The sequence below is a fragment of the Salvelinus fontinalis genome, chromosome 12 (assembly GCF_029448725.1).
Source record: "Salvelinus fontinalis isolate EN_2023a chromosome 12, ASM2944872v1, whole genome shotgun sequence".
In the NCBI taxonomy this organism is placed as follows: Eukaryota; Metazoa; Chordata; class Actinopteri; order Salmoniformes; family Salmonidae; genus Salvelinus; species Salvelinus fontinalis.
The window spans coordinates 25,307,284-25,333,453 of NC_074676.1; the positions used below are offsets into that span (position 1 = coordinate 25,307,284).

General features: G+C 42.6%; 1 protein-coding gene across 7 annotated transcripts in view; it reads right to left on the reverse strand.

Annotated features, from left to right (window-relative positions):
• The window catches only part of LOC129867056 (talin-2-like), a 141,146-nt gene that overhangs the window by 20,002 nt on the left and 94,974 nt on the right, over window positions 1–26,170 (reverse strand). For all 7 annotated transcript variants that reach the window (XM_055940192.1, XM_055940191.1, XM_055940193.1 and 4 more), the window contains 21 exons: window positions 24,965–25,078; window positions 24,284–24,532; window positions 24,048–24,176; window positions 23,817–23,919; window positions 22,532–22,740; window positions 21,962–22,081; window positions 20,068–20,265; window positions 19,342–19,481; window positions 18,674–18,767; window positions 17,910–17,999; window positions 17,672–17,794; window positions 15,987–16,130; window positions 15,630–15,791; window positions 14,870–15,010; window positions 12,991–13,172; window positions 9,854–9,989; window positions 9,670–9,771; window positions 8,012–8,182; window positions 7,685–7,831; window positions 6,815–6,916; window positions 6,582–6,701 (listed from right to left, as the gene is read on the reverse strand). In XM_055940192.1, coding sequence (XP_055796167.1) covers window positions 6,582–6,701; window positions 6,815–6,916; window positions 7,685–7,831; window positions 8,012–8,182; window positions 9,670–9,771; window positions 9,854–9,989; window positions 12,991–13,172; window positions 14,870–15,010; window positions 15,630–15,791; window positions 15,987–16,130; window positions 17,672–17,794; window positions 17,910–17,999; window positions 18,674–18,767; window positions 19,342–19,481; window positions 20,068–20,265; window positions 21,962–22,081; window positions 22,532–22,740; window positions 23,817–23,919; window positions 24,048–24,176; window positions 24,284–24,532; window positions 24,965–25,078 — 2,976 coding nt within the window. The remainder of the gene's footprint in view (window positions 1–6,581; window positions 6,702–6,814; window positions 6,917–7,684; window positions 7,832–8,011; window positions 8,183–9,669; window positions 9,772–9,853; window positions 9,990–12,990; window positions 13,173–14,869; window positions 15,011–15,629; window positions 15,792–15,986; window positions 16,131–17,671; window positions 17,795–17,909; window positions 18,000–18,673; window positions 18,768–19,341; window positions 19,482–20,067; window positions 20,266–21,961; window positions 22,082–22,531; window positions 22,741–23,816; window positions 23,920–24,047; window positions 24,177–24,283; window positions 24,533–24,964; window positions 25,079–26,170) is intronic.

Genomic DNA, 26,170 nt, shown 5'->3' on the forward strand with positions numbered 1-26,170 from the left:
CGAAATGTTTGATGATTAGTAATTAGGTAAACACGTTGCTCTATGTATTTATTCTAGTCCATTTGTGACGGTGGGTGCAATTGTAAACTATGATATCTACCTGAAATATGCAAATTTTTCTAACAAAACCTATCCTATACCATAAATATGTTATCAGACTGTCATCTGATGAGGTTTTTTCTTGGTTAGTGGCTATCAATATCTTAGTTTAGCCGAATTGGTGATAGCAGGTGACAACCCCGTTGTAGCTTGAGGAGTAATCCTGTAGCTAAACAAGAATCTTGACACCTTTGTTTCAATGCTGGGCCCTAGCATCTTCCTCATCCCCTCCTTCAAGGTCTGAGCCGCACGTCCTGCTAATCCGTTTGAAGATGGGTGAAAATGGGCCGACGTTACATGCTGAATTCCATTTTGTTTCATGAAACATGTGAATTCAGTGCTTGTAAAACAAGTAGCATTGTCACTAACCAACATTTGAGGCAATCCCATAACACTGAAGCTTTGTCTCAACTTCTCAATCGTAGCGTACGATGTTGACGTGCTCATGGGGTAAACATCCATCCACTTTGAATGAGAATCAATCAGCACAAGGAACATTTTTCCAAGGAAACGTCCAGCGTAGTCCACATGTAGTCGTGTCCATGGTTTTTCGACGACAAACGGTACCTTAAATCCATTTATTCCCAATTCCACAATGACCGGCTTCACCTTCTTCATATTCGCCCCCTGTACACTGTACATTGAGAATGCTTGCTCTGCGTACTCACTTTCACTTTCTATCACTTGATTAGAGCGGTAGCTAGAGCGTCTGGAGGTATTCGGTTTTCTGTCCGACCTCTTTTCTGCATCCCGTGGCTTTTTTTTATTGCGGCACGCCCTCGCAATGTGGTCTATTATCCCACATGCATAACACTTTTCGTGTTTGAATTTACAGTCAAACGCTGCGTGTTTGCTTTTGCAACGATAACAGTCTCTATTGGCTGCTGCACCAAGGCTTTCCGTTCTTTGAAATTCTACACGCTCAGCGCTGCTCTCTTTTACTGTATGGCACGCAGTTGCGCCCTTTGCCTGCAAATCCAGTGCATTTCTATTTGCGGAATCCATGGCCTGGGCCAGTTTGAGTGCATTCTCAAACGTGAGATTAGGCTCTGATAACAATCATATTTGTATCCTGTCATCATTAATCCCATCCTCATCACCAAATATGTTGTATCCTTAAAGGCTTCTTAGAGTTACGACTCATGAGACTTAAGTACGGTTTAGTATTTAATTGTAACTTAGAAATACATTCTCCAATGCACCTGGCTTAAACTATCTGAGGCTTTCTTAATCATAGTTATATAGGCAGACATGGGAAATAGCTACGGATAGCGGGAAGCAAACCCCCATCTTGAGCCAATACTGCCATCTATTGGTAAACATAAATATACCAGGTTACTACACAAGTAGGCTAAAATAAAAAGTAATAATAAAAAGGAACACAATAAGAATAACAATAACGAGGCTACAGTTGAAGTCGGAAGTTTACATACACCTTAAAAAATAAATTTAAACTCAGTTTTTTACAATTCCTGACATTTAATCCTAGTAAAAAGTCCCTGTTTTAGGTCAGTTAGGATCACCACTTTATTTTAAGAATGTGAAATGTCAGAATAATAGTAGAGAGAATGATTTATTTCAGCTTCTATTCCTTTCATCACATTCCCAGTGGGTCAGAAGTTTACATACACTCAATTGATATTTGGTAGCATTGCCTTTAAATTGTTTACCTTGGGTCAAACGTTTAAGGTAGCCTTCTACAAGCTTCCCACAATAAGTTGGGTGAATTTTGGCCCATTCCTCCTGATAGACCTAGTGTAACTGAGTCAGGTTTGTAGGCCTCCTTGCTCACACAGTGCTTTTTCAGGTCTGTCCACAAATGTTATATAGGATTGAGGTCAGGGCTTTGTGATGGCCACTCCAATAGCTTGACTTTGTTGTCCTTAAGCCATTTTTTGTCACAACTTTGGAAGTATACTTGGGGTCATTGTCCATTTGGAATATCCATTTGCAACCAAGCTTTAACTTCCTGACTGATGTCTCGAGATGTTGCTTCAATATATCCACATAATTTTCCTACCTCATGATGCCATCTATTTTGTGAAGTGCACCAGTCCCTCCTGCAGCAAAGCACCCCCACACCATGATGGTGCTACCCCCGTGCTTCACGGTTGGGATGGTCTTCTTTGGCTTGCAAGCCTCCCCCTTTTTCCTCCACACATAACGATGGTCATTATGGCCAAACAACTCTATTTTAGTTTCATCAGACCAGAGGACATTTCTCCAAAAAGTACGATCTTTGTCCCCATGTGCAGTTGCAAACCGTAGTCTGGCTTTTCTATGGCGGTTTTGGAGCAGTGGCTTCTTCCTTGCTGAGCGGCCTTTCAGGTTATGTCGATATAGGACTCGTTTTACTGTGGATATATATACTTTTGTACCCGTTTCCTCCAGCATATTCACAAGGTCCTTTGCTGTTGTTCTGAGATTGATTTGCACTTTTCGCCCCAAAGTACGTTCATCTCTAGGAGACAGAACGCGTCTCCTTCCTGAGCACTATGACGGCTGCGTGGTCCAATGGTGTTTATACCTGCGTACTATTGTTTGTACAGATGAACGTGGTACCTTCAGGCATTTGGAAATTGCTCCCAGGGATTAATCAGACTTGTGGAGGTCTACAAGGTCTTGGCTGATTTCTTTTGATTTTCCCATGATGTCAAGCAAAGAGGCACTGAGTTTGAAGGTAGGCCTTGAAATACATCCACAGGTACACCTGCAATTAACTCAAATGATGTCAATTAGCCTATCAGAAGCTTCTAAAGCCATGACATACTTTTCAGGAATTTTCCAAGCCGTTTAAAGGCACAGTCAACTTAGTGTATGTTAACTTCTGACCCACTGGAATTGTGATACAGTGAAATACTCTGTCTGTAAACAATTGTTGGAAATATTACTTGTGTCATGCACAAAGGAGATGTCCTAACCGACATGCCAAAACTATAGTTTGTTAACAAGAAATTTGTGGAATGGTAGAAAAATGAGTTTTAATGACTCCAACCTAAGTGTATGTAAACGTCCGACATCAACTGTATATACAGGGGGCACCAAAAACGAGTCAGTGTGCAGGGGTACAGGCTAGTTGAGGTAATCTGCACATGTAGGTGGGGGCGAAGTGAATATGCATAGGTTACAAACAAACAGCGAGTAGCAGCAGTGTACAAGAGAGGGGGGGTGGGGTCAAAGTAAATTGTCCAGTGGTGATTTTTATGAATTGTTCATCAGTCTAATGGCATGGGGGTAGAAGCTGTTGAGGAGCCTTTTGGTCCTAGACTTCGCACTCCGGTACCGCTTGCTGTGCAGTAGCAGAGAAAACAGTCTATAACTTGGGTGGTTGGAGTCTCTGACAATTGTATGGGCTTTCCTCAGACACCGCCTATTATACAGGTCCTGGATGGCAGGAAGCTTGGCCCCAGTGATGTACTGGGCCGTTCGCACTACAGAGTCCTGTAGCGCCTTACGGTCAGATGCCGAGCAGTTGCCATACCAGGTGGAAAGACCCCAGGTGGTGATGCAACCGGTCAGGATGCTCACGATGGTGCAGCTGTAGAACCGTTTGAGGATCTGGGGGCCCATTCCAAATATTTTCAGTCTCCTGAGGGGGAAAAGGTTTTGTCGTGCGCAATTCACGTCTATCTTGGTATGTTTGGACCATGATAGTTAGTTGGTGTGTGGACACCAAGGAACTTGAAACTCTCGACCCACTCCACTACAGCCCCGTCGATGTTAATGGGGGCCTGTAAGGCCCGCCTTTTCCAGTAGTCCATGATCAGCTCCTTTGTCTTGCTCACATTGAGGGAGAGGTTGTTGTCCTGGCACCACACTGTCAATTCTCTGGCCTCCTCTCTATAGGCAGTCTCATCATTGTCGGTGTTCAGGCATAACACTGTTGTGTCGTCAGCAAACTTAATGATGGTGTTGGAGTCGTGTTTGGCCACGCAGTCATGGGTGAACAAGGAATACAGGAGGGGACTAAGTACACACCCCTGAGGGGCCCCAGTGTTGCGTGGGGGACGTGTTGTTGCCTACTCTTCCCACCTGGGGTCGGCCCGTCAGGAAGACCAGGATCCAGTTGCAGAGGGATGTTTTTAGTCCCAGGGTCCTTAGCTTAGTGATGAGCTTTGTGGGCACTATGGTGTTGAACGCTGAGCTGTTGTCGATGAACAACTTTCTCACATAGGTGTTCCTTTTGTCCAGGTGGGAAAGGGCATGGTGGCGGGGGATTGAGATTGCATCATCTGTGGATCTGTTGGTGCGGTATGCGAATTGGAGTGGGTCTAGGGTGTCCGGGAGGATGCTGTTGATGAGAGTAGAGTTGGTTGAGAGCGGTTTTAGTGCCTGCTTCGCTTTGTGGTGGTAAATAGACGGCTCCGAATAATACAGATGATAACTCTTGGTAGATAGTGTGGTCGACAGCTTATCATAAGGGACTCTACCTCAGGCGAGCAATACCTCAAGACTTCTTTAATATTAGACATCGTGCACCAGCTGTTATTGACAAAAAGACACACACCCCCAACCCTCGTCTTACCAGGTGTAGCGTCTCTGTTCTGCCGGTGCATGGAAAATCCCGGTGAAACATAAGATGTTACAGTTTTTAATGTCCCGTTGGTAGGATAATCTTAATAGTAGGTCATCAATTTTATTTTCTGACGATTGCACGTTAGCAAGGAGAATGGAAGGCAATGGGAGTTTACTCGCTCACCTCCGGATTCTCAAAAGGGTGCCCAATCTGCGGCCTCTTTTCAGAATGTCTTTTCTTCACGCAAAAGGCGTGGATATGGGCCTGTTCCAGGGAAAGCAGGATATCCTTCTAGTCGGACTCGTTAAAGGAAAAAGTTTCTTCCAGTCCGCGGTGAGTAATCGCTTTTCTGATGTCCGAAGTTATTTTCGGTCATAAGAGACGGTAGCAGCAACAATATGTACACAATAAGATAAAAAATAAGTTACACAAACGCTTTTTTTTTTTTTAAACAAAATTGCACAATTGGTAGGGAGAAAGTAAAACGTCAGCCATGTTCAGTGTACCATGTATGCAGTCTATGTACAAGGTATGACAGCAAGCCATGTTTTTGTTTACCTGGCCACTGTTTCAAATGATAATTATTTTGCATTTGTGGCACAAAACCAAAGCATTGATTGCTGTCATACCTTGTCCATAGACTGCTTATATGGTAAGGAAACCAATATGTAATTTTGTAATTCAGATGAACTATCCCTTTAAGTCGGACCTACACAATATTTTTAATGAGAATTGATATATACTGTTTTAACAACCTATGTAGTTTTGTGGATAGGCGTGACAGTAGGATTTCATGTTTGTATAATGTTTCATGCATATTACACTGGAAATTGAATACAATTATATATATAACATCTTTACAGACAACAAATCTATTGTGTTATGAAAGACACATTTTAGTCAATAGGCTTCATATTTTGGTCTTAATCTTATAATCTTAACCAATAACCTTCATTTTATTGTTCATATTAAATCAACCCATTTTATTAAAAATATTACTAATAAATTGATAAAATTTGTTTGAAATAATCCCATGTTTGTCATTGGTTTCATTACATTCTAGAAAGCCTGAACTGTCATCTAAAATATAGGTAACACCTGTGACAAAAACGCAGCACAAGCTTTTTTTACATGTAATGTAGTGAAAATATACAATTATATTAAGCTGTCATTTATGTTGATTTATAATGTTAAGATGTTAACTAATATCTGACTATAAGCTAACATTTAAAAAAAGAATTACAATTTGTATAAGTTGGCTGTTCAAAAACCCACTATTTACATAGATTGACCCAGCTACCAAGCAACAAGATATGCCAAATAACAGCTTTAAAAACCCATTGAGGGCAAATAAATCAGATTTGACCGTTCAGACAGAAGTCGCATGGCCAGGAATCAGATTTGTATCTGACTTCAAACCACCCAATTCCATGTGAGAACATATTAGAATCAGATATGCAAAAAAAATGGTTGAGTCACTTCAAACTACCAATGTAAACAAGACTTTATATTCTTACGCAGAAAGACTCAGATGTAACAGATGTAATCGCTGCCAAATGGGCTTCGACTAAGTATTGACTCAGGGGTGTGAATACGTATGTAACTTAGATACTTCTGTATTTAATTTTCAATACATTTGCAAAAACATGTTTTAGCTTTGTCATTACGGGGTATCGTGTGTAGATGGGTGAGAAATCAATTTGATAAATGTTGAATTCAGGCTGTAACACAACAAAATGTGGAATAAGGGGTATGAATACTTTGTGTGATATTTCTGCATATTGATTTTCTAGCGTATGCAAATCTCTTGCATCTCAAATCTCTTTTGATATGTTGCCTTATAAAGACATAGGGCTTGCCTATAGGTGCACCACAGAGAAATCACATTCCATATACCTTCTTAGAGCTCATAATGCTATATTTTAACAATGTTTCCTGCTTTGACAGGCACTGTTTGACCTCTCACCTCTTCTGGCTCTGCAGTGGCGGCTGCCAGGCGACCTTGGTGGGCTAACTGGCTGTAGTCTACAGTCACCTGAGAGGCCAGGCCACCCAGCTCCTCTGGACATGTCACTGACTTAGTCATCTGTAGACAGTCAGAACAAGACCATAACATGAGATGTTAAAGAGTTTTGATAAAGAGTTATATAAATCTATAAGGACACATTACATATTCAGGGGGTAGTTGTTTGTGCTCACCATCTCCTGAGTTGTGATGGCGATGGCCTTGGAGTATTTTACCATGGTGGTCTGGTAATCCACAAAGGATCCTTCTGGTTCAGGGGGAGTGCCCTCATTTAACTGCAGAGGGAAAACCACAAGTCATTCAATATATTAACTTTAGCTACATATTGTACATTATCTACACATATGAATACCAACCATGCATGTACCACACATTTGAATAAATATTTTATTTATTCAATGAACTCTATGCATAAATATGTTGCAGAATGCAGATATCCACAAAAGGCCTGACGATGAGTTAGTTTCAATGCAGAAGTAGAACATGTAGAGACCAACATCTGATAGAAGCAATCAGGCAATCAAATATAATTCATTATTAGGAGCTCCATCATCAAGACTGACAGATCACAGTGGATGGAGAGTGACAGCCAGTAGATAAGTGACAGCTGTCAGCTCTGAGGCATGGAGTTGACACTTCCCATCCATCTCACTAATGAATGTCAGTTAGAGGGGCATGTTTTTCTGCCTGCCCACCGTGGAGGAAACATCTTAAAGCAGTAGGAGGAAATGTGTTAACAGCAGAGTTCTACTCCTGAGCTGCCTGGGGCCACAGTACACACGTGTACACGCATGCATGCACATATACAGTGGTTCTTCCTTTAAAATTATTGAGCTTATGCCGCGACAGTTTGTGGTAGATGGTGGTAAATTGCGTCATTCTGGCAACAATGGCTGACACTTAAATAATGTGCCATAAAATTCTGTGGCACCCCGCAAGCTGTGCTGCAGTACGCCACAACTTTTAAAGGAAGAACCACTGTACACACACACAACTATACAGTACGACACCCCCTACTGTATAGTACACCAGCCCCCACTCACCCTGCCCATGGCCTCAGCAATAGCCTCCACCATGCCTCCCACCATGCCGCCTTCGCTGGCAGCATCATTCAGCGTCACCATGATGTCGTCCACAGCCTCCTTCATCAGCTGGACAGCCTCTGCTATGGCGTCGTGGGTGTGGGCCGCCTGGACACGCAGTAAACCCACCAGACCACCGTGAAACTCAAAGATCTTCATCATAACAATATACATGGCGATGCACACGACAATAAACAAGATATATTGTAGAATGAGGTGCACAGAAATCCATACTAATTTAGTACTGCTCCATTGCTCCAACATGGCTTTTCTGCCCAGTAACATTACCTTAGGATTTCCACCTCCCTCCTTGGCTGCGTAGAGCATCTGCAGGGCGGACTCTGACAGGGTCTTAGTCTGGTCCAGGATGTTCATCTGCTGCTGTTGGTCCATGATCTTAGAAGCCAGGCCAACAGACGCCACAATCATTGGCTCAAAGTAGCTGGCCAGCTGGGTCACCTGGGAGAGACAGTATCATGTAACAGTATAAAACACAGATTGGATAATTGGAGTGGATCTAGGAAACAGGAATTTCTCCCTATAGGGCAGTGGTCACCAACTGGTCGATCGCCATCTTCAAGGAATTCCTAGTCGATCACCAAACATTTCTGTAGAAATGCCAACGAAAAGGCTGTGATAAAGGCGTGTGTATTTTATTCGTGTTGTGCTGTTGTTGGTAGGTGCACTTGATTTAGAAGCCCTGCCAACCAGGTAAGCAAAGTGTTCCCATTTTGAACCATTTCATTTGTCTGAAAAGACAAACTCCTAAGTACACTGCTCAAAAAAATAAAGAAAACACTAAAATAACACATCCTAGATCTGAATGAATGAAATATTCTTATTAAATACTTTTTTCTTTCCATAGTTGAATGTGCTGACAACAAAATCACACAGAAATTATCAATTTGTGTGATTGACTTGGAGTTACATTGTGTTGTTTAAGTGTTCCCTTTATTTTTTTGAGCAGTGTATATAAGATTCAATAACTTTTAAAACCATGACTGCAGAGAGACTGTCAAAGAATACAGCAAAGAGCTGTTGTTTTTATGAGTGAGTTCATGTTGAAGTTTTTATTCAGCACTGTGAACACAATTTTTAATCAACACTATTACAAAATATAAAACGTGCTTCTCCCTACTTCCACTCGCGCTGCAATGAATGAGTAGCCAAGTGTATCGATAGCCCTGCACTTTTATTATTAGCAGCTTGTCGTGTCTATTTGAATTTTGAGGAATATTTCACTTTCTCTAGCCACAGGAACAACATAAATGTGTGCATGAAGCAGATGCAGTGCTACTCGAGTTTCACCATCAGGTGGAAGATGGTATTCCCTCTCTCTGGTTAGTCTCACTGGGGGAAAGGAAGTAGAGCCTCTGCTGAGACTAACAACTGGGAACTCGGAAATCTCCAACTTCTGACAACAGTGTGTTCAAGACAACTGGGAACTCAGGAAAAAACGAGTTATGACTAGGATTTTTTGGGGGGCATGGTCATCCAACTCAGAATTCCAAGTCAGAAACTCTGGCATCTTTCCAGACCCCCGGCTTTCAGACCTGAAGATCACTGACGTCATGATTTGACTTAGTCCCCCCCCCAGAGTTCCCAGTTGTCTTGAAAGCACCATGACCATCAGATGCAGGTACCATCAGTCCAGTAAAATAAGAAAGCAAATTATTTAAATTTATGCTTGCAAGTGCTACACCGACTGATCTATTTTGTAATCAAAGCTTGAGTTTTGAAATAGAATATGGTTTGAGAGGAACAATATTGGCAGGCAAGGCATATAGCTAACATGCTGTGATAATATATTAGGCATACTGCACAAACCTCATTCCTACAGAACAATTTTTATTAGGTTCATGTAAAAAATCTTGGCTTGTGAAAGTGATCTTAACTCAGAAAAGGTTGGTTACCACTGCTATAGGGGAATGGTCGTAGCTGAGTACCTTGTGCCCTAGCTGGGCAGCTTCACCCCTGGCTGCAGTATTGATGGGATCGATGAGATGTCCAATCTCCTGCACCGACGATGTCAACTGTTCTTGCAAAGCCTAGGGGAGTGGCAAAGAATTATGAAGTGGAAACTGAAAAGTAAAGCTCAAGAAACCAATTATATTGACCATTTGAACTTACTTCTAAAGAGATGTCATCCCTACATCCCTGTAGGCTCTGGCCGACAGCAGCTAGAGAAGCCTGCTCGATGTCCCGGATACACTTGTTGATGTTATCAATGGAGTAGTCACACTCCCTCTGCCCTGGCGCCTTGTCCCTAACAATATCATGATACATAGGAACAAGGCATTACTTTTACAAGCAGGTTATGAATGCAGCATCACAGTTAGGGTTACAAAGGGAGGGTATATTACTGGAAATCAGTAAACTACCAGAATATTGGTACTGTATCTTTCAAGGATTTTATGTAAGTTATCACAAGACATCTAGTGGCCCTTTTGGGTACTTCAGATTATCACACGTGTCTAATTATCTCTGGCACCGTGTGGCGTTATCACATGTAAAATATATGAAACAATTAAATAAGATAATAAAAAAAAAAAACATTTGATGACAACGCTGTAAAACATTATCCTAAATATAAACCATCAACTTAGTGAATACCATTGGTGTTAAATAGGAGGGTTTCAGCATGAAATAACCTTTATTTATTTATTATTTTATTTTTTTACACACACCTTTATTTGTTTTACTATGTCAATATGTATTTGTTGTCAATGTTTCAGCATCAAACCGGTGGCAGTAGTTGGAAGAGTTGCAGAATTAATTGAAAATAATACCATTGCTGATTAAATGCTTTTTCATTAATTATTTTCTCTTGAACCATATGGTCTATCTACTAGAAACTCATGGACAATATGGATACAGATATATCAAATTTATACTATATATGAATACATTTTAAAAAAGTTATTCAAGTATAAATGACCAAAGTTACCATAGATGTTCAGTTACTTATCAAAATAACCAAAGATATATTAAATTAACGGTAGCTTTGCAACCCTAATCATGATACATATGTGAACAGTTTCAGGAAACTAGGCGTATGTCATGGGTCACTACTTCACACGAGAGCCATTTGAACGTAATAATTTAAAAGAAAAATCAAAATGCGCTCTTTGGTCAGAAATGCCTTCTGGAACATGTGAACTTTCATGTGCCTTAATAACAAACTTGTTAAATTACGAGCCTTGTTGGTTTAGCCACAGAAAAAACAGCAACCATCCCGCTAGTCATGATTGTCTGAGATAATGAGTGGGCTGGACATGCCGAGAGATGAGTTTGGATTGGCCTGTCATATAGCATGCTTCTCTCTATTTGAGCTAGTTAGTATTTGTAGGTAATCCTGTCTAACGCGGCTTAAAAAATATATATTGCTCAGTAGAACTGCATCAGTGTTGCTCTCCACTTTCTGGAGGACCGGGTTTAGAAATCAGTGCAATTATGACATCTTAGAAGATGGAGAAAACACCTGTCTCTAGATTACATCTTCAAACTAAGGGCAACCATGGCATCCGTAACAGGGAGAAACATCCAACCATTATGTATACGGGCAAGATAGTCTAGCTAGATACATTTTCAGATATTACACATTTCTAATTTTGACAAAGACATTTTCAAGTTAAAGTGTACTGTTAGCTAGTTGGCTAGCGTTAGCTGGCTGGCTTGCTAGCTAACGTTACATGTATAATCTTATTATTCGTATCTCAGAGCCATTTGCTTTGCTTGTTATAGCCTAATGTTAGCTAGCTAGCTAACATTGAACCTGGATGGTTAGCTACCTGCAGATTCATGCAAGGTAGTAACATCATGAGTTGTGATTATGGCTAATTGTTTAGCTAGCTACATGTCTTAACAAAAGACTCCACTATGCAAGTGTCCATTTTAATAGAATGTCACTGCGACAACTGTTAGCCAGTTAGCTTGGGTGCTTGACTGCTGCTGTTAGGACAGAACGCTTGGATCAACCCTTAGAGATTTGTGGAGCTGAAGCTGAAGAGGGTGTGAACGATGCTGAATGGGTGTAGACAAAGAAGAGCTCTCCAGTAGGTACCAAATATTCAAAGGCCATTTTCTCAAAAGTGAGGTTAAAAGTTTATCAACTTTCAAAGCAGAATTACTTTCTCATTGTTCCTCAAATGCAGTGTTTGATGTACCATTGTGTAGCTCTGTGTCTCTGTTTTTATCCAATGTAAAAAACACAATTTCAAATGTTGCTACATAAGACCGAATCAAGGCATATGAACAAGGCAGTACTTCTACAAGCAGGTTATCAATGCAGTTTTACAGGACCTCAAAGAAGGGAAATCATGTAGCACATTCGGAAAGTTCAGACCCCTTGACTTTCTCCACATTTTGCTACATTAAAGCCTTATTCTAAAATGGATTAGATCTGTGCCTTGACACAATCCTGCCTCGGAGATCTACGGACAATTCCTTCAACCTCATGGCATGGTTTTTGATCTAACATGCACTGTCAACTGTGGGACCTTATATAGACGGGTGTGTGGCTTTCCAAATCATGTACAATCATTTGAATTGACCACAGGTGGACTCCAACCAAGTTGTAGAAACATTTCAGGGATGATCAATGGAAACAGGATGCACCTGAGCTCGAATTTGAGTCTTATAGCAAAGGGTCCGAATAATTAAATATGTTATTTCTGTTTTTTATTTTTAATACATTTGCAAAAATGTCTAAAAACCCGTTTTTTCTTTGTCATTATGGGGTATTTTGTATAAATTGACAAGGAAAATGTTTATTTAATACTTTTTAGAATAAGGCTGTAACGTAACAATGTGGAAAAAGTCAAGGGGTCTGAATACTTTACGAATGCACTGTATACTACACAGTAGGTGCATGTTTTGCAAACATGGTCTCTAGAAATTGACCAGATGCAACATGTGCTTGAGCTGAGGGGCAATTTACTGTGTGTGTGAGTGTGTGTGAGATAATGAAGAGAGAATCCTCAATTCATAACAGCAGGAGGGACTTTCTCAGTATAAGAAAGCTGTGTAAGCAGCACCAGCAGCACAGCAGATCCTCCACGGAACTCTACCTATTCATCTTTATAATTCCCTAGAGCGTTCCTTTTCATAATACATGGGAGGTGGAAACCCAGCCACCATAAATTACCATGACAATGCACTGCTCAGTCGAACCGACACATACCCAGAGCTAGCTGAACTCCCCCCTCGGCCTCAACATAATAATATCCAGAGCACCATAGTTTAAAACCAGAGGGGTTAGTGCTGACCTGATGGAGGTGATGAGGCTCTTGATGGAGTCGGAGACGGTGCGGGAGTGCCCAGCCAGGATGGACCAGGTGGGCGGGTCTTTGGGGTTGATGATGAGTGAGCGGGCGGTCTCCAGGAGCAGGGTGGAGCTGTCCAGCATGGAGCGGGCTGAACGCACAATGGGCTCCTGGGCTGCTGAGCCCTGGACATGGAAGAGAGGGTGGGAGGGTAGGACAGTGGAGTTGATAGAATATCTTTAACCTGTGTTGTTCTAACTAACAGAACAGCTCAATAGCAACATACTACACAGCTGTCCCTGATCTCTTATTATTCAGCCCAACTTCTGAAGGATCAAAGGTGTAATCAGAGCCGCGTATCACAGGGGGGATGAGATTAGAGATCCAGCTTTACACGGAGACGCAGAGGCACACCTTCAGTCTTTAAGATGCCAGCCAAAGCCTCCCTCGACAATTAGATTAACAAGCTGAAGATTAGAGCAGCTGTGCTGCGAGAGAGCGGTTAAACACTGCCCTCCAACATATTACAGTCATAAAGCTTTTAGGGCTGTGTGAGGACTCTTTCTGCTAGACTGTAACATAAAATATACAACATTTCTCCTTGAGCCACATCAAATAAACTAGAGAGAAATGGTATATCAAACCAATTCCCCCAGCTTTCCTGGAGAAACAACTCTGTGCTGGCTCTATATTTGAGGTTCTATTTCAAGAGGCTTGAATGCCGTAGTTACCAATGCATTCATGGAATCTGTAGGGGTAGCTTTGCCGTTTCATATATGAGGAAGCAGACAAATAAAACAATGTGACAATATATGCTAAAGAAACCTTGTAGGAGATAAAAAATTGTCCTCTGAGCAAGAACAGCATTTTCATTTTCATACATTTTCATTGAAGAGCTTACATACAGATCCCTTGAATTTTTACACATTTTGTTACGTTACAGCCTTATTCTAAAAATAATTTAATTGTTTTTTCCCCCTCATCAAAATACACACAATAACCCATAACGACAAAGCAAAAACAAATTTTTAGAAATATTTGCAAATTGTAAAAAAAAAAAATATATATTTACGTAAGTATTCAGACCCTTTACTCAGTACTTTGTTGAAGCACCTTTGGCAGCGAATACAGCCTCAAGTCTTCTTGGGTATGACGCTACAAGCTTGGCACACCTGTATTTGGGGAGTTTCTCCCATTCTTCTCTGCAGATCCTCTCAAGCTCTGCACAGCTATTTTCAGGTCTCTCCTGAGCTCTACCCTTCCCTGACCATTGCTCCTCCCCCAATTGCTCCCTTTGGCCAGGCAGCCAGCTCTAGGAACTTCCATTTAAGAATGGAGCCCACTGTGTTCTTGGGGACCTTCAATGCTACAGAAATGTTTTGGTACCCTTCCCCAGATCTGTGCCTCGACACAATCCTGTCACGAAGCTCTACAGACAATTCCTTCGACCTCATGGCTTGTTTTTTTTTATATAGACAGGTATGTGCCTTTCCAAATCATGTCAGCACAGGTGGACTCCAATCAAGTTGTAGAAACATCTCAAGGATGATCAATGGAAACAGGATGCACCTGAGCTCAATTTCGAGTATCATAGCAAAGGGTCTGAATACTGATGTATTTGTATTTATTATGGATCCCCATGTAAATAAGGTATTTCTGTTTTTTATTTTTAATACATTTGAAAAATGTCTAAATACCTGTTTTCGCTTTGTCATTATGGGGCATTGTGTGTAGATTGATGAGGAAAATGTTTATTTAATCAATTTTAGAATAAGGCTGTAACGTAACACAATGTGGAAAAAGTCAAGGGGTCTGAATACTTTCCGAATGCACTGTATCGCACAATACAAAAGTCACCCCCTGAACAAGCAGCTATACGAACCTCATTGCTGATCTGTGCAGGGATACTAGCAAACTCTGGGTTGGAGGCAAATGTGGATAGATTCTCTACAGCCTCGATGAGTGGAGTTGTAGCAACACGGCACCTGTCTCTGTTCTCCTCTGAGAAGTCACCATCCAAGGCCTGGAAGAAAATAACAGGACATGCCCTAAGCCCCCCATACTCAACTGGTGGACCAGATCCAGACCCAGAACGGGGTCAATACGGGACGCAGGTCTGGGAAAAAATGTCAATAATTTTTAAATAATAATAATTTACTAGGTCAGGCTTTGACCTCGGTATCATATAAACACACATAAGACATGGAAGAATGGGTAGAATTGCAGGAAATTAGCTTTAAATGAGAAAAATATATATCTCTGCTCATTGCAAAATGTGTAGAATTGCGAGAAATTAGCTTTAAAGCTGCAAAATGTTCTCTCTGCCAACAAGAGGGGTGTGAACAGTTTGGGGTCACATGGGTTACGAGGTGGGGGTTTGTTACTATGCCGATAAATGTAATTACCCATCTGGACCTTTGCCACCTAGGAAATTTGTGTCACCGGACCTTCTCAAATAGTACTTGAGTACCCCTGCCCTAAGCCAACACCCCAATGCAGATACACAAAAGACATATTTCTTCATTACTAATGATATAACTATTTTAATTGAAAACAGAGAACATTAATTAATCTAGTGTTGCTGAAGGTACAGAGGACAAGAATCCCATTTATGAGTGGACCATGGCAGAGAGTACACATACCTTTATAGTTTTGACAAGGTTGGCCGTGGTGTTTGCAACTTCTTTGGCAGACTGAACAAAGTGTCTCCTGGCCACAGGGTTGGATGTCTTGGACGAGGCCAGGCGGCAGGCATTGCAAAGAGCTGAGGTATGCTTGGCTACAATTGTTGCTGCGGACAGAACCTAACAAACAGCCAAACACACAAACAAACGACAAACAAAGCAGTATAAACATGGGACATTTCTCTAACGAGGCATATGGTGAGAAGACGTTTGATGTTATGTTGACGTTCACATTTACCAAGTAACTATTCGTATAATAGACTAAATATGTCAACAAATGTCCCTGTATGTGTCCCACTACATCGGTCTTCTCACCTGAGAAGGGCTGCTGGCAGGGTCCACCAGGTTTTGACAGGCCATCTGAATAGCCTGGTTGGCCCGGGCAAACTGGATGGGATCCACCAGCCCCTCATGACCCGATTGGCTGTTTGGATCAGACACACCCACCAGGTAGGAGGCCTGCAGTGTGGAGAGAAGGAAAAAGAGAAAAGAGGAATGACACATAGCTTTCTTTTCTGCTAAGGAGAAATATTATATTATTAAACATGAACAGAGGGTGAGAGGAATGCTCATTGCTTAGTTTCTGCTTTAGAGAGACAGCTAGCTGTTGTTATTAAACATGAACAGCGGGTGAGAGGAATGCTCATGGCTTAGTTTCTGCTTTAGAGAGACAGCTAGCTGCTGTTATTAAACATGAACAGCGGGTGAGAGGAATGCTCATGGCTTAGTTTCTGCTTTAGAGAGACAGCTAGCTGCTGTTATTAAACATGAACAGCGGGTGAGAGGAATGCTCATGGCTTAGTTTCTGCTTTAGAGAGACACGTAGCTGCTGTTATTAAACATGAACAGCGGGTGAGAGGAATGCTCATGGCTTAGTTTCTGCTTTAGAGAGACAGCTAGCTGCTGTTATTAAACATGAACAGCGGGTGAGAGGAATGCTCATGGCTTAGTTTCTGCTTTAGAGAGACAGCTAGCTGCTGTTATTAAACATGAACAGCGGGTGAGAGGAATGCTCATGGCTTAGTTTCTGCTTTAGAGAGACAGCTAGCTGCTGTTATTAAACATGAACAGCGGGTGAGAGGAATGCTCATGGCTTAGTTTCTGCTTTAGAGAGACAGCTAGCTGCTGTTATTAAACATGAACAGAGGGTGAGAGGAATGCTCATTGCTTAGTTTCTGCTTTAGAGACAGCTAGCTGCTGTTATAAACATGAACAGAGGGTGAGAGGAATGCTCATGGCTTAGTTTCTGCTTTAGAGAGACAGCTAGCTGTTGTTATTAAACATGAACAGAGGGTGAGAGGAATGCTCATGGCTTAGTTTCTGCTTTAGAGACAGCTAGCTGCTGTTATTAAACATGAACAGAGGGTGAGAGGAATGCTCATGGCTTAGTTTCTGCTTTAGAGACAGCTAGCTGCTGTTATTAAACATGAACAGAGGGTGAGAGGAATGCTCATGGCTTAGTTTCTGCTTTAGAGAGACAGCTAGCTGCTGTTATTAAACATGAACAGAGGGTGAGAGGAATGCTCATGGCTTAGTTTCTGCTTTAGAGAGACAGCTAGCTGCTGTTATTAAACATGAACAGCGGGTGAGAGGAATGCTCATGGCTTAGTTTCTGCTTTAGAGACAGCTAGCTGCTGTTATTAAATATGAATAGCGGGTGAGAGGAATGCTCATAGCTTAGTTTCTGCTTTAGAGAGACAGCTAGCTGCTGTAATTAAATATGAATAGCGGGTGAGAGGAATGCTCATGGCTTAGTTTCTGCTTTATAGAGACAGCTAGCTGCTGTTATTAAATATGAATAGCGGGTGAGAGGAATGCTCATGGCTTAGTTTCTGCTTTAGAGAGACAGCTAGCTGCTGTTATTAAACATGAACAGAGGTTTAGAGCTGATAGAGACGGTTGGTTGTGTGCCAGACCCAGGCCCAGGGCTGATAGCAGGAAGGAGTGGGAGGGAGGCTGGGAGCTCCAGGCAGTCCGTCAGTGCTAGGTTGGGATCTCACCTGTCCAGCCGCCTCCGTCAACCCACACAGGGCCTTGGACGCCACTCCCACGCAATGCCCAAACGCTGGCACGTCGCCCGTCTTACAGTGCTGGGAAATCCCCGCCATGGACTCTCCAAGAACCTGCACATGGAGAAATGGAAATAAACTGTAAGATTACCTCTTCAGCTGTCTATCACATTACATATCACTGCCATTTAAAGTCTATGGTGCATGTGATTGTTTTGTAAGGCTTCACCTTTGAGTTCTCCATGACACTCTCGATGCAGTCAAAGTAGGAGAGCTCACTGACAGGCTCACTGGGGTTGTCCAGCAATCCTCTCACAGCCTGTACACAGCGGGAGAGGGGCTCAACAATAAGGACAGCACAAACTACTTTACCAATCTGATACCCAGTGTTGGGGCAGTAAAATGTATGCTATATGAAAAACAAGTCCAACTGTTTTTAATCTGACTGTTTTGAAGCCATGTTAATCTTTAACTTATAGAGGGTTGTCATGTCGCCAAACATTATTACTTGGTCATTACTTGGAGAAGAAACCACAGATCTGTTAGTTACATAACAGTATCATTAGTGTTACTCAAGGGGAATAAATGAATGGCGACTGTCATTAAATGTTGAGCAGGCTCTGTTGATGGATGGATAAAGACAGAGACAGGTAACTATTTTCAGAGCGGGTGAAGAGGAGGGGACATGGGCTGAAGGGACTCAAGGCACAGAGGAAGTAAACGACTTGGTCATTATTTCCCATAGAGACAGAGCACTGCTGTGCATACAATAATGTCAACACAGAAACCCACAGCAACATGCATCTCATTCAGACATTAAATATCATCCCATTTCATCCATCATGAATGATATGTACTGGTAAAACATTGCTTTGTCAGAAAAAAAAGGAAAAAAACATTTTACATCAAAACTCTTTATTTTGTCTAGACTGAAATAAACATTATCTAGCCTGAACATAAAAAGGTCTGTGTAGTGTTTGGTAAAAAGGCTACCTCCAATTCTCTCAGAGCGTTGTCACACTCCTTCTGGCCCGGTGCCTGCTGGGTACACAGTGTGATGAGCTGGTTAATACTCTCTGTCACCGTTCTGAAACACAAGGGCAGCAGCACAGGGCTTTTTAGCTCTCACATCTCTTTCCACATGTACACACTCTCAGCCCTTTACTTTACACACGCATGGCAGAGCCCATTGCCCCTATCTCCCTGTGACAATCTAACACTGCACAGGAGTGTTGAGGCCGCGCTCAGCCTCAGTGATCACAGACAAGCTCCAGCCACAGCTTCCATCCATCTGCCGAATTAAAGACAGGGAAGTCAGTCAGGCTAAAAGCCCAGTGCGGTCAGCTGCCTGCCATGTCTCCAGCAGAGGGATTCTACCCTACTATCTCTGTCTATCTCTCAGTCTAGCAGCATGCTGTGAGGAGGGCCATACAACCACAGTCACAGCAGAGATGTTTCAGTACATGGGAATGTACCATGGGTGGCTTTGATTGGAAACTGGATCAGAATGGCTCTGAATATTGAGTATGTTTTTTATTCTAACTATCTAACTATAGCCACTTCTTACACTCTTACTTTGTGCAAACGTAGACCGTCCTTATACTCGCTAGCTTGTGACATCCTTACACAATGCCATTCAACTCCATATTGAGTGGCCTCACCTTGCAGCAGCAGCTAACAGGTTCTTGGCGTTAGCTGCTCCAGGATCCACTGACAGGGACTTGGCTGCCAGAAGGAGCTTGCTGGATGCCATGGAGATGTTCTTCAGGTTGCCAATCACTTCGATTTGGTCCTCTTGGCACTACAAAGACAACGTCACAATACAACTCAGCTGTCCCTTCAAGAAAAATGTGATGACATTTTTTTTGAGACACCTCTTTCCAGGAAAATGAAACTGTACTTATTGCCACACGGTCACACCGTCTATGCTCTCGAATGGCCTATGGAATTGACATCAGGTGAACCGTGTTCCCCAGCTCAGACAGCCAATTACCTTTCAACCGGATTAAGGCCTGTGTGTCATGCTACATCAACTGCACTCACACGATCTATCCAAATTAATTAGCAAAATAACCAGAACAAGATCATCAAAGATCTCCTTATGTCTGACTGTGTTAGTGCTCTCGGGGATAATCATGTACCTAAGTGAATTAGATGGAAAGGTCTAATTAACGAATACATCTAAATAGCTTAAGTGCTCAAGTGACAGAAAATTTTGAAATCACTCAACATTTGACTACCTCAGAGGCATTTTCATTTTCCTATTTAACCTAAACTGTCTACCAACCGTATAATCAGGCATCGTAACATTTATCCACATTTATTTCACAGGGAGATGAATCAGATATATGGGGCTGTTGGGATCTTCTACAGTTAATGATACCTACTTGAGTGTGTCCGGCCATCTCAATGCCAGTGTCCAAGAACTCATCAAAGTCCTCGCTGAATTTCCCAGAAGCCATGGCCAGCTGGCTGCTGGTACCCCGGGAGGAGTGGACCACGTCCCCTGCGGAGTGGTTGAGCTCAGCTGCAGTATGGTTTAGCTCACTCTGAGCCTCCTGGAAGGACTTACTGCATGTAGGGAGCTGGAGACACACAGAAGAGAAACAACTGTAGGCCTCAGTCCTCCTTCTCACTATGAGTACATACTGTAAGCACTCATTATCAGTATAATTTGTAACATTAAAGGCCCAGTCAAGTCAACAACGTGATTGTCGGGGACTCCTGAGTGGCGCAGCGGTCTAAGGCACTACATCGCAGTGCTTGAGGTGTCACTACAGACCCTGGTTCGATCCCAGGCTGTGTTGCAGCAGGCCGCGACCGGGAGACCCATGAGGCGGCGCACAATTAGCCTAGCATCGTCCGGGTTAGGGGAGGGTTTGGCCGGCTGGGATGTCCTTATCCCATCGCACTCTAGCGACTCCTTGTGGCGGGCCGGGCGCATGCACGCTGACTTCGGTCGCCAGTTGTATGGTGTGTCCTCTGACACAATGGTGTGGCTGGCTTCTGGGTTAAGCGAACATGGCTCTTGACCTTCGCCTCTCCCGAGTATGTACGGGAGTTGCAGCGATGTGACAAGACTTTCAATACCAATTGGATATCACAAAATATTTTTTTAAGTTTTAAAAATAAATAAACGTGATTTTCCTGTGTTTGAGGGCTTGGGTTAAATGCGGAAGACACATTTTGTTTGAATGCATTCAGTTGTGAATATATATTTCCACAATATGAGGTTGGAAGGAAAGGAAAGAGGAAAGCCCATAAAATTTTCAGAGACTCCAGTCGCCCAAGTCATAGACTGTTTTCTCTGCTACCGCATGGCAAGCGGTACCGGAGCGCCAATTCTAGGACCAAAAGGCTCCTTAACAGCTTCTACCCTCAAGCCATAAGACTGCTGAACAATTAATCAAATGGCCACCGGACTATTACATTGACCCCCACACTCCATTTGTTTTGTACACTGCTGTTACTCGCTGTTTATTATCTATGCATAGTCACTTCACCCCTACCTACATGTACAAATTATCTCAACTAACCTGCACCCCCGCACACTGACTCGGTACCCATACCCCCTGTATATAGCCTCGTTATGTTGTTATTGTGTTACTTTTTATTATCATTTACTTTAGTTTATTTGGTCAATCTTTTCTTAACTCTTTCTTGAACTGCACTGTTGGTTAAGGGCTTGTAAGTAAGCATTTCACGGTAAGGTCTACACTTGTTGTATTCGGCACATGTGACAAATAAAGTTTGATTTAAATAACACTGTGAAATTGTGAAAAATATGATAATGACCTTTTAGTTTAAGAGCATTTGAAAAGACCGCTTGACATTTAAGCCTGTTTTGCTGGGATGGTGTTCTGGCCTGCCTCATTAGTTAAAAGACCAATAAGAAAGACCGTTCCAAACCTCTCTGCCAATAACAGCTAGTTTTCAGTTTCCCCCTACCCACTCAAACCACTCCCAGACAGTCCTAGCAACATCTTTGCTTGAGAAATGTATCTTCGCTAAGAAGCTATTTTTGTTTCTTTTTGACCATTTTAATTAAAAACAATACTTGAAAACAGGCACTTAATTGTTACCGAGAAATAAATAAAAATGGCTGCAGATCATAATCCACATGTACAGATGATACAGATGATTAATGACTCCAGTAATGAATAGAAAATGTGTGTTAAGGACAGAATTGCCATGCTCTTCTACAACCCCTTATATTTAAGGTTGTGTATAAGACATCAACCCTCCAAACTGCAGCCTCGCGCATCTGGCAGCAGGACTCACAGTGTCCACTAGCAGTTTCTTGCTGGCCTCTCCGATGCTCCTCAGGGCCATGTCCACATCCTTCTGGCCAGGTAGGCAGTTGACACAGTTATTCAGAGAGTGGGACACTGCCCTGGCCACCTGAAACACAGCACAGATAAGCCTGTCAGTATGCTGATATTACAGATTCTAACAATTTTCCACAGTACTTGGGCACAGCTATGAAAAGGAAAAACATCTCAAATGCAAATCAGCCTGCAAGCGGAGAACGGCAATCCATGTCACTAATTTATGCTACTGTCACAGACATATGCCAACCAATATGTTTATCTCCCAAAGGGCCCTGCTGCAAATAAGCAGTTTTCCGGCAGCTAGCGTTCCTGTGAGAGGATTGCTAAGCAGGAGACAGAGGAAAGAAAATGGCAACACTTAAAGCAGATAATTGTTATGGAGAGTAGCAGTGTTTACAAATCGGTTATCAGCCAGAAAGCAGAGGAGAGGAAAGAGCCTGACAGAAAACACTGTGCTTGGAACACGAACCCAATTGTCTAGGAGTAAGATGTCAATACAGTCAGTCAGCAAGTTCCTCACCTGTGCTAGCCTTTGCTGACTCTCTGTGTCACCTGGGGAGACCAGGGCCTGGTGGGCCTCATGGATGAGCATGGCAGATCCCTCCATGACGTACTGGGCAGAATCCAACATGGCCGCCGCAGATTGGGGTTCCTTGGTGCTGGCCGCCACACCTCTGGCTGCCTGGGCCAATGTCCTCAAGGTCTGGGCCGTCTCCCTGGCAGCTACGCCTACACACAACAGACAGACAGACGTGGAAGGAAGTGGAAGTGTTGGAGTTGGAATAACAAAGCTAGTCCAGGAAATAATGATGGAAAACCTGGTGTCAACGTCCCACTGTGCCTCATTATTGTTCTTTAAGATGGAGCTAAACAACCTACTCTGCCTCTGGCTAGCTACATCATGATTTATTCACTAGCCAAACTCCAAGCTGAATCCTACCTCATTTCAATCTCATTATCCCTTCACTAAATATGTCCTTACACAAAAATATGTACATACACACATTCAGGGGTGCAGCTTTAGTGCTCAGAATGAATAGAAAGAGTTGTTGGTAATGTGTAACTGAACAGTTGGAACAGCACGGTGAGCCCAACCTAAAGCACCCCTGTTGTTAAAACAAATGAGTTAGATAGGAGAACGAGGCACCATGTGGGATTGGGGCTTTACTTATTACACACAAAGCAGAGATGAGGGAATGCAGCAAATCGCATCAAATTGCATTATCCAGCCGAGTGGAGCCCATTGCTGATGGAATGTTAAATCTAGTGAAAATAAGATGAATGAGAGAGAGAGAGAGTAGCACCCTGAGCCCCAGCTTGAAGCAGCCTAGCCTGGGAGGGCAGGAGAAGCCATTGTCAGAACACACTATTCAAAAATGTGTCTTTATCAATTCTCCTGAGAGACTAAATGGAGCTACAATGGAGGCTAAAGAAAATGCCCGGCTTTGCAGCAGAACCCAATCGGGTTTATTCCTCCCTCATAGGCAATAGTGATAACATCAAGAAATCAAGAAATGAATTACACTTGTGCATCTACTGGTGGAGGGAAAGTGAATGCCTGTCAGGGTATCTGCGGCCTACTTTATCCTCTTTCACCCCACTTGGTAGAGCTTTACTGGGACCCTTTAGCTGATCGACACATAGTATTAGATGATATTAGGAACAGTTTGCACTATCTAACCAAAATCCCAGAAACGAATGAGTCTACACAGACACTCAAAGAAGTCTGCCTTGAGTTTAGGTAAACATTTCTCTTGTACTGCTCAATCATTTGCAGTGCACTCTCTCTCTGTTTGAACTCCTACCTGTGTAGTGCTCATTGCCCTGGGCAGCACAGGTCAGCAGCTGAGCCATGGAGGAGCCAACAGCCTTGGAGGTACTACCCAGGTCCTGGGCACACTTCTCTAGCTGTAGGGATGACACATGAGCACAATGTCACGCCTTCTCACACATCTGCAGATTTGCTTTGCATGATTGGCGCAAATCACTGTATTCCAAATGCTCTATAATGGATTTGGTTATGCTAATGTTCTGACCGATTCCCCAGGAAGTGGTTTGAGCTGCCCATCGTGTGCAGCCATCCTGGCATCTTGAAGCTCACTCCTCAGAGTTTGGACAGCATTGAGGGCATAGTCTATCTCCAGTGGGCCACAGGCTTCATGGGCCTGCAGAAGCACACAGACACAAACCTTTCTCACACAGTCCAGAGGATGTCTGAGCTGTATGAAAACATGACCTTCAGTAGCTGTAGATAGGGGGTTAAAGGACTTACCTTTTGGGTGGCTGTTCGCAACTCAGCTAGGCAGGTGGCCAGGTTCTTGGCACATTGTCCAAGTTGCATCGCTGCAGCCTGGTCTGTCACTGTGGGGACGGTTGACTTTGCAGACGTCACCATCTTACTGCCAGGCTGTAGGAAGCTCTGGCTGGCCATGATGAGCGCTAGCTGGGAACTGAGCTCCTCTGGCTGGGCCTGGTTACTCCTCATCCCCTGGAGCAGCTGAGGGATGTGGTCTGCCACTGCCTACAAGTACACATATCATTTGATTAAACCAATGTAATGAAATCGGCAATATAAATGCTGCCAATATAGCAACCGGCTAGTGATAGTATTGGTTCAATACTGTACAAACGTAGGATCTTAATTTGATCAATCTTTAGTTGCTGAGAATTTTTCCGCAATGCATGAAATGCAGATGAGCTTCGTGATTCACATAAAGTAACTGAAAACCCATACTAACACCCAATTATATTAACAGTATTGCACTTTTCATGTAGCCTAATAGCTAATAGTCTAACCACCGATCAGGCAACATTATGGACTAAACGTTCAAATCCTGTTGCTTCAGGATTATTTTGCTATGACAATAAGTCAAATTAAGATCCTACATCTGTAGGTATTTCATCAGAGTGATCCAAGAGTGATCTTGTTTGCTGTGGGTCAATATTACTGTACCTTGCAGCTGTGTACTAGTTGTTGATGAGAGGCAGTGTTCTTATTGGATGCAGCAGCGTTCTGGGCAGCTGCGATGGTCTGAGTAGCAGCAGCTGCAGCCTGCTTCGCAGCAATCTGTTCCAGAAACAGAGAGATATATTGACAGAGGTTTATTGTGGGTAAATGGCTTACATCAGATAAATAGATGAGGGTAGTGTACTACTTGTATACAGTATCAGATTGAGCTTCTCAGAAAGATCAAACTAAATAGGGGCGGTCACAAACTAAGCTAAAGAGTTATTTCAGAATTTCCCAGTGGACATCGCCACCTGACAAAAAAGAAAGACTTTTTGTGGAATCCAAGTCATTTAACCTTTCATACTACTGTATTTTAGGACGAGTACCACATTGTCTCAACATGCAATGTTGACAATTCATAAAATACATAAGCACTGTATAATACGTGTTGTCTACTTCCATTAATCCACAGAGGTGACTTCCTTTGAAGTGTAAACAAAATGGAATGTGGCAAGAGGAAAAACATTCCAAGTTTTGTGGGCAGAAGGATGGAGGATGAAACAAGAACCTGAACAACAATGCTTTCTTTGTCCTGGGGAAAACAAACAGACAGCACAACGTAAAACGCAAGAGGAGAGGATGGAGATGAGTGGTGGAGACAGAGAGAGAGCGAGAGAGAGCACAGCATGCTGGGAAGAAAACAACACAAATGGCCATGTGTTGAAACCTAAACAGATATAAAGCTTTAGGTGATCAGTAGGAGAGATTTCAGCCATATGAATGGGCAGGTGGAGGTGTACTCTCAGTTAATCTAAACCCATTACATTCTAAATGGTTTTTATTATCTCTGTATCCTGTTTGGGGTGTAACTCATTACTATTACAGGCTACAGAGACCGAGAGAGAGATGTGCATCTATGATAACAAACTGATTCCAGCCTTGGGTTAGTGAGCAGTGGAAGCTCCAAATGACTGAAGTGAGGGTCTTGTCATTAGGGACTGATAAATACTAATGGCTAAACCCAAATCTTTACACTACGATTAACTCATTCACACAACTAATGGACTTCACATCTTCTGCTGCAGGATAATAAATAATGTAGAGAATATGCTAAATATGCCTCATTTGTGCAAATTAATTCAAAATTATTTCGGCCTTTTGCTATGCATTTCCCAAGGCTTGGGGGAGAGATCCATCCATCTTCACATA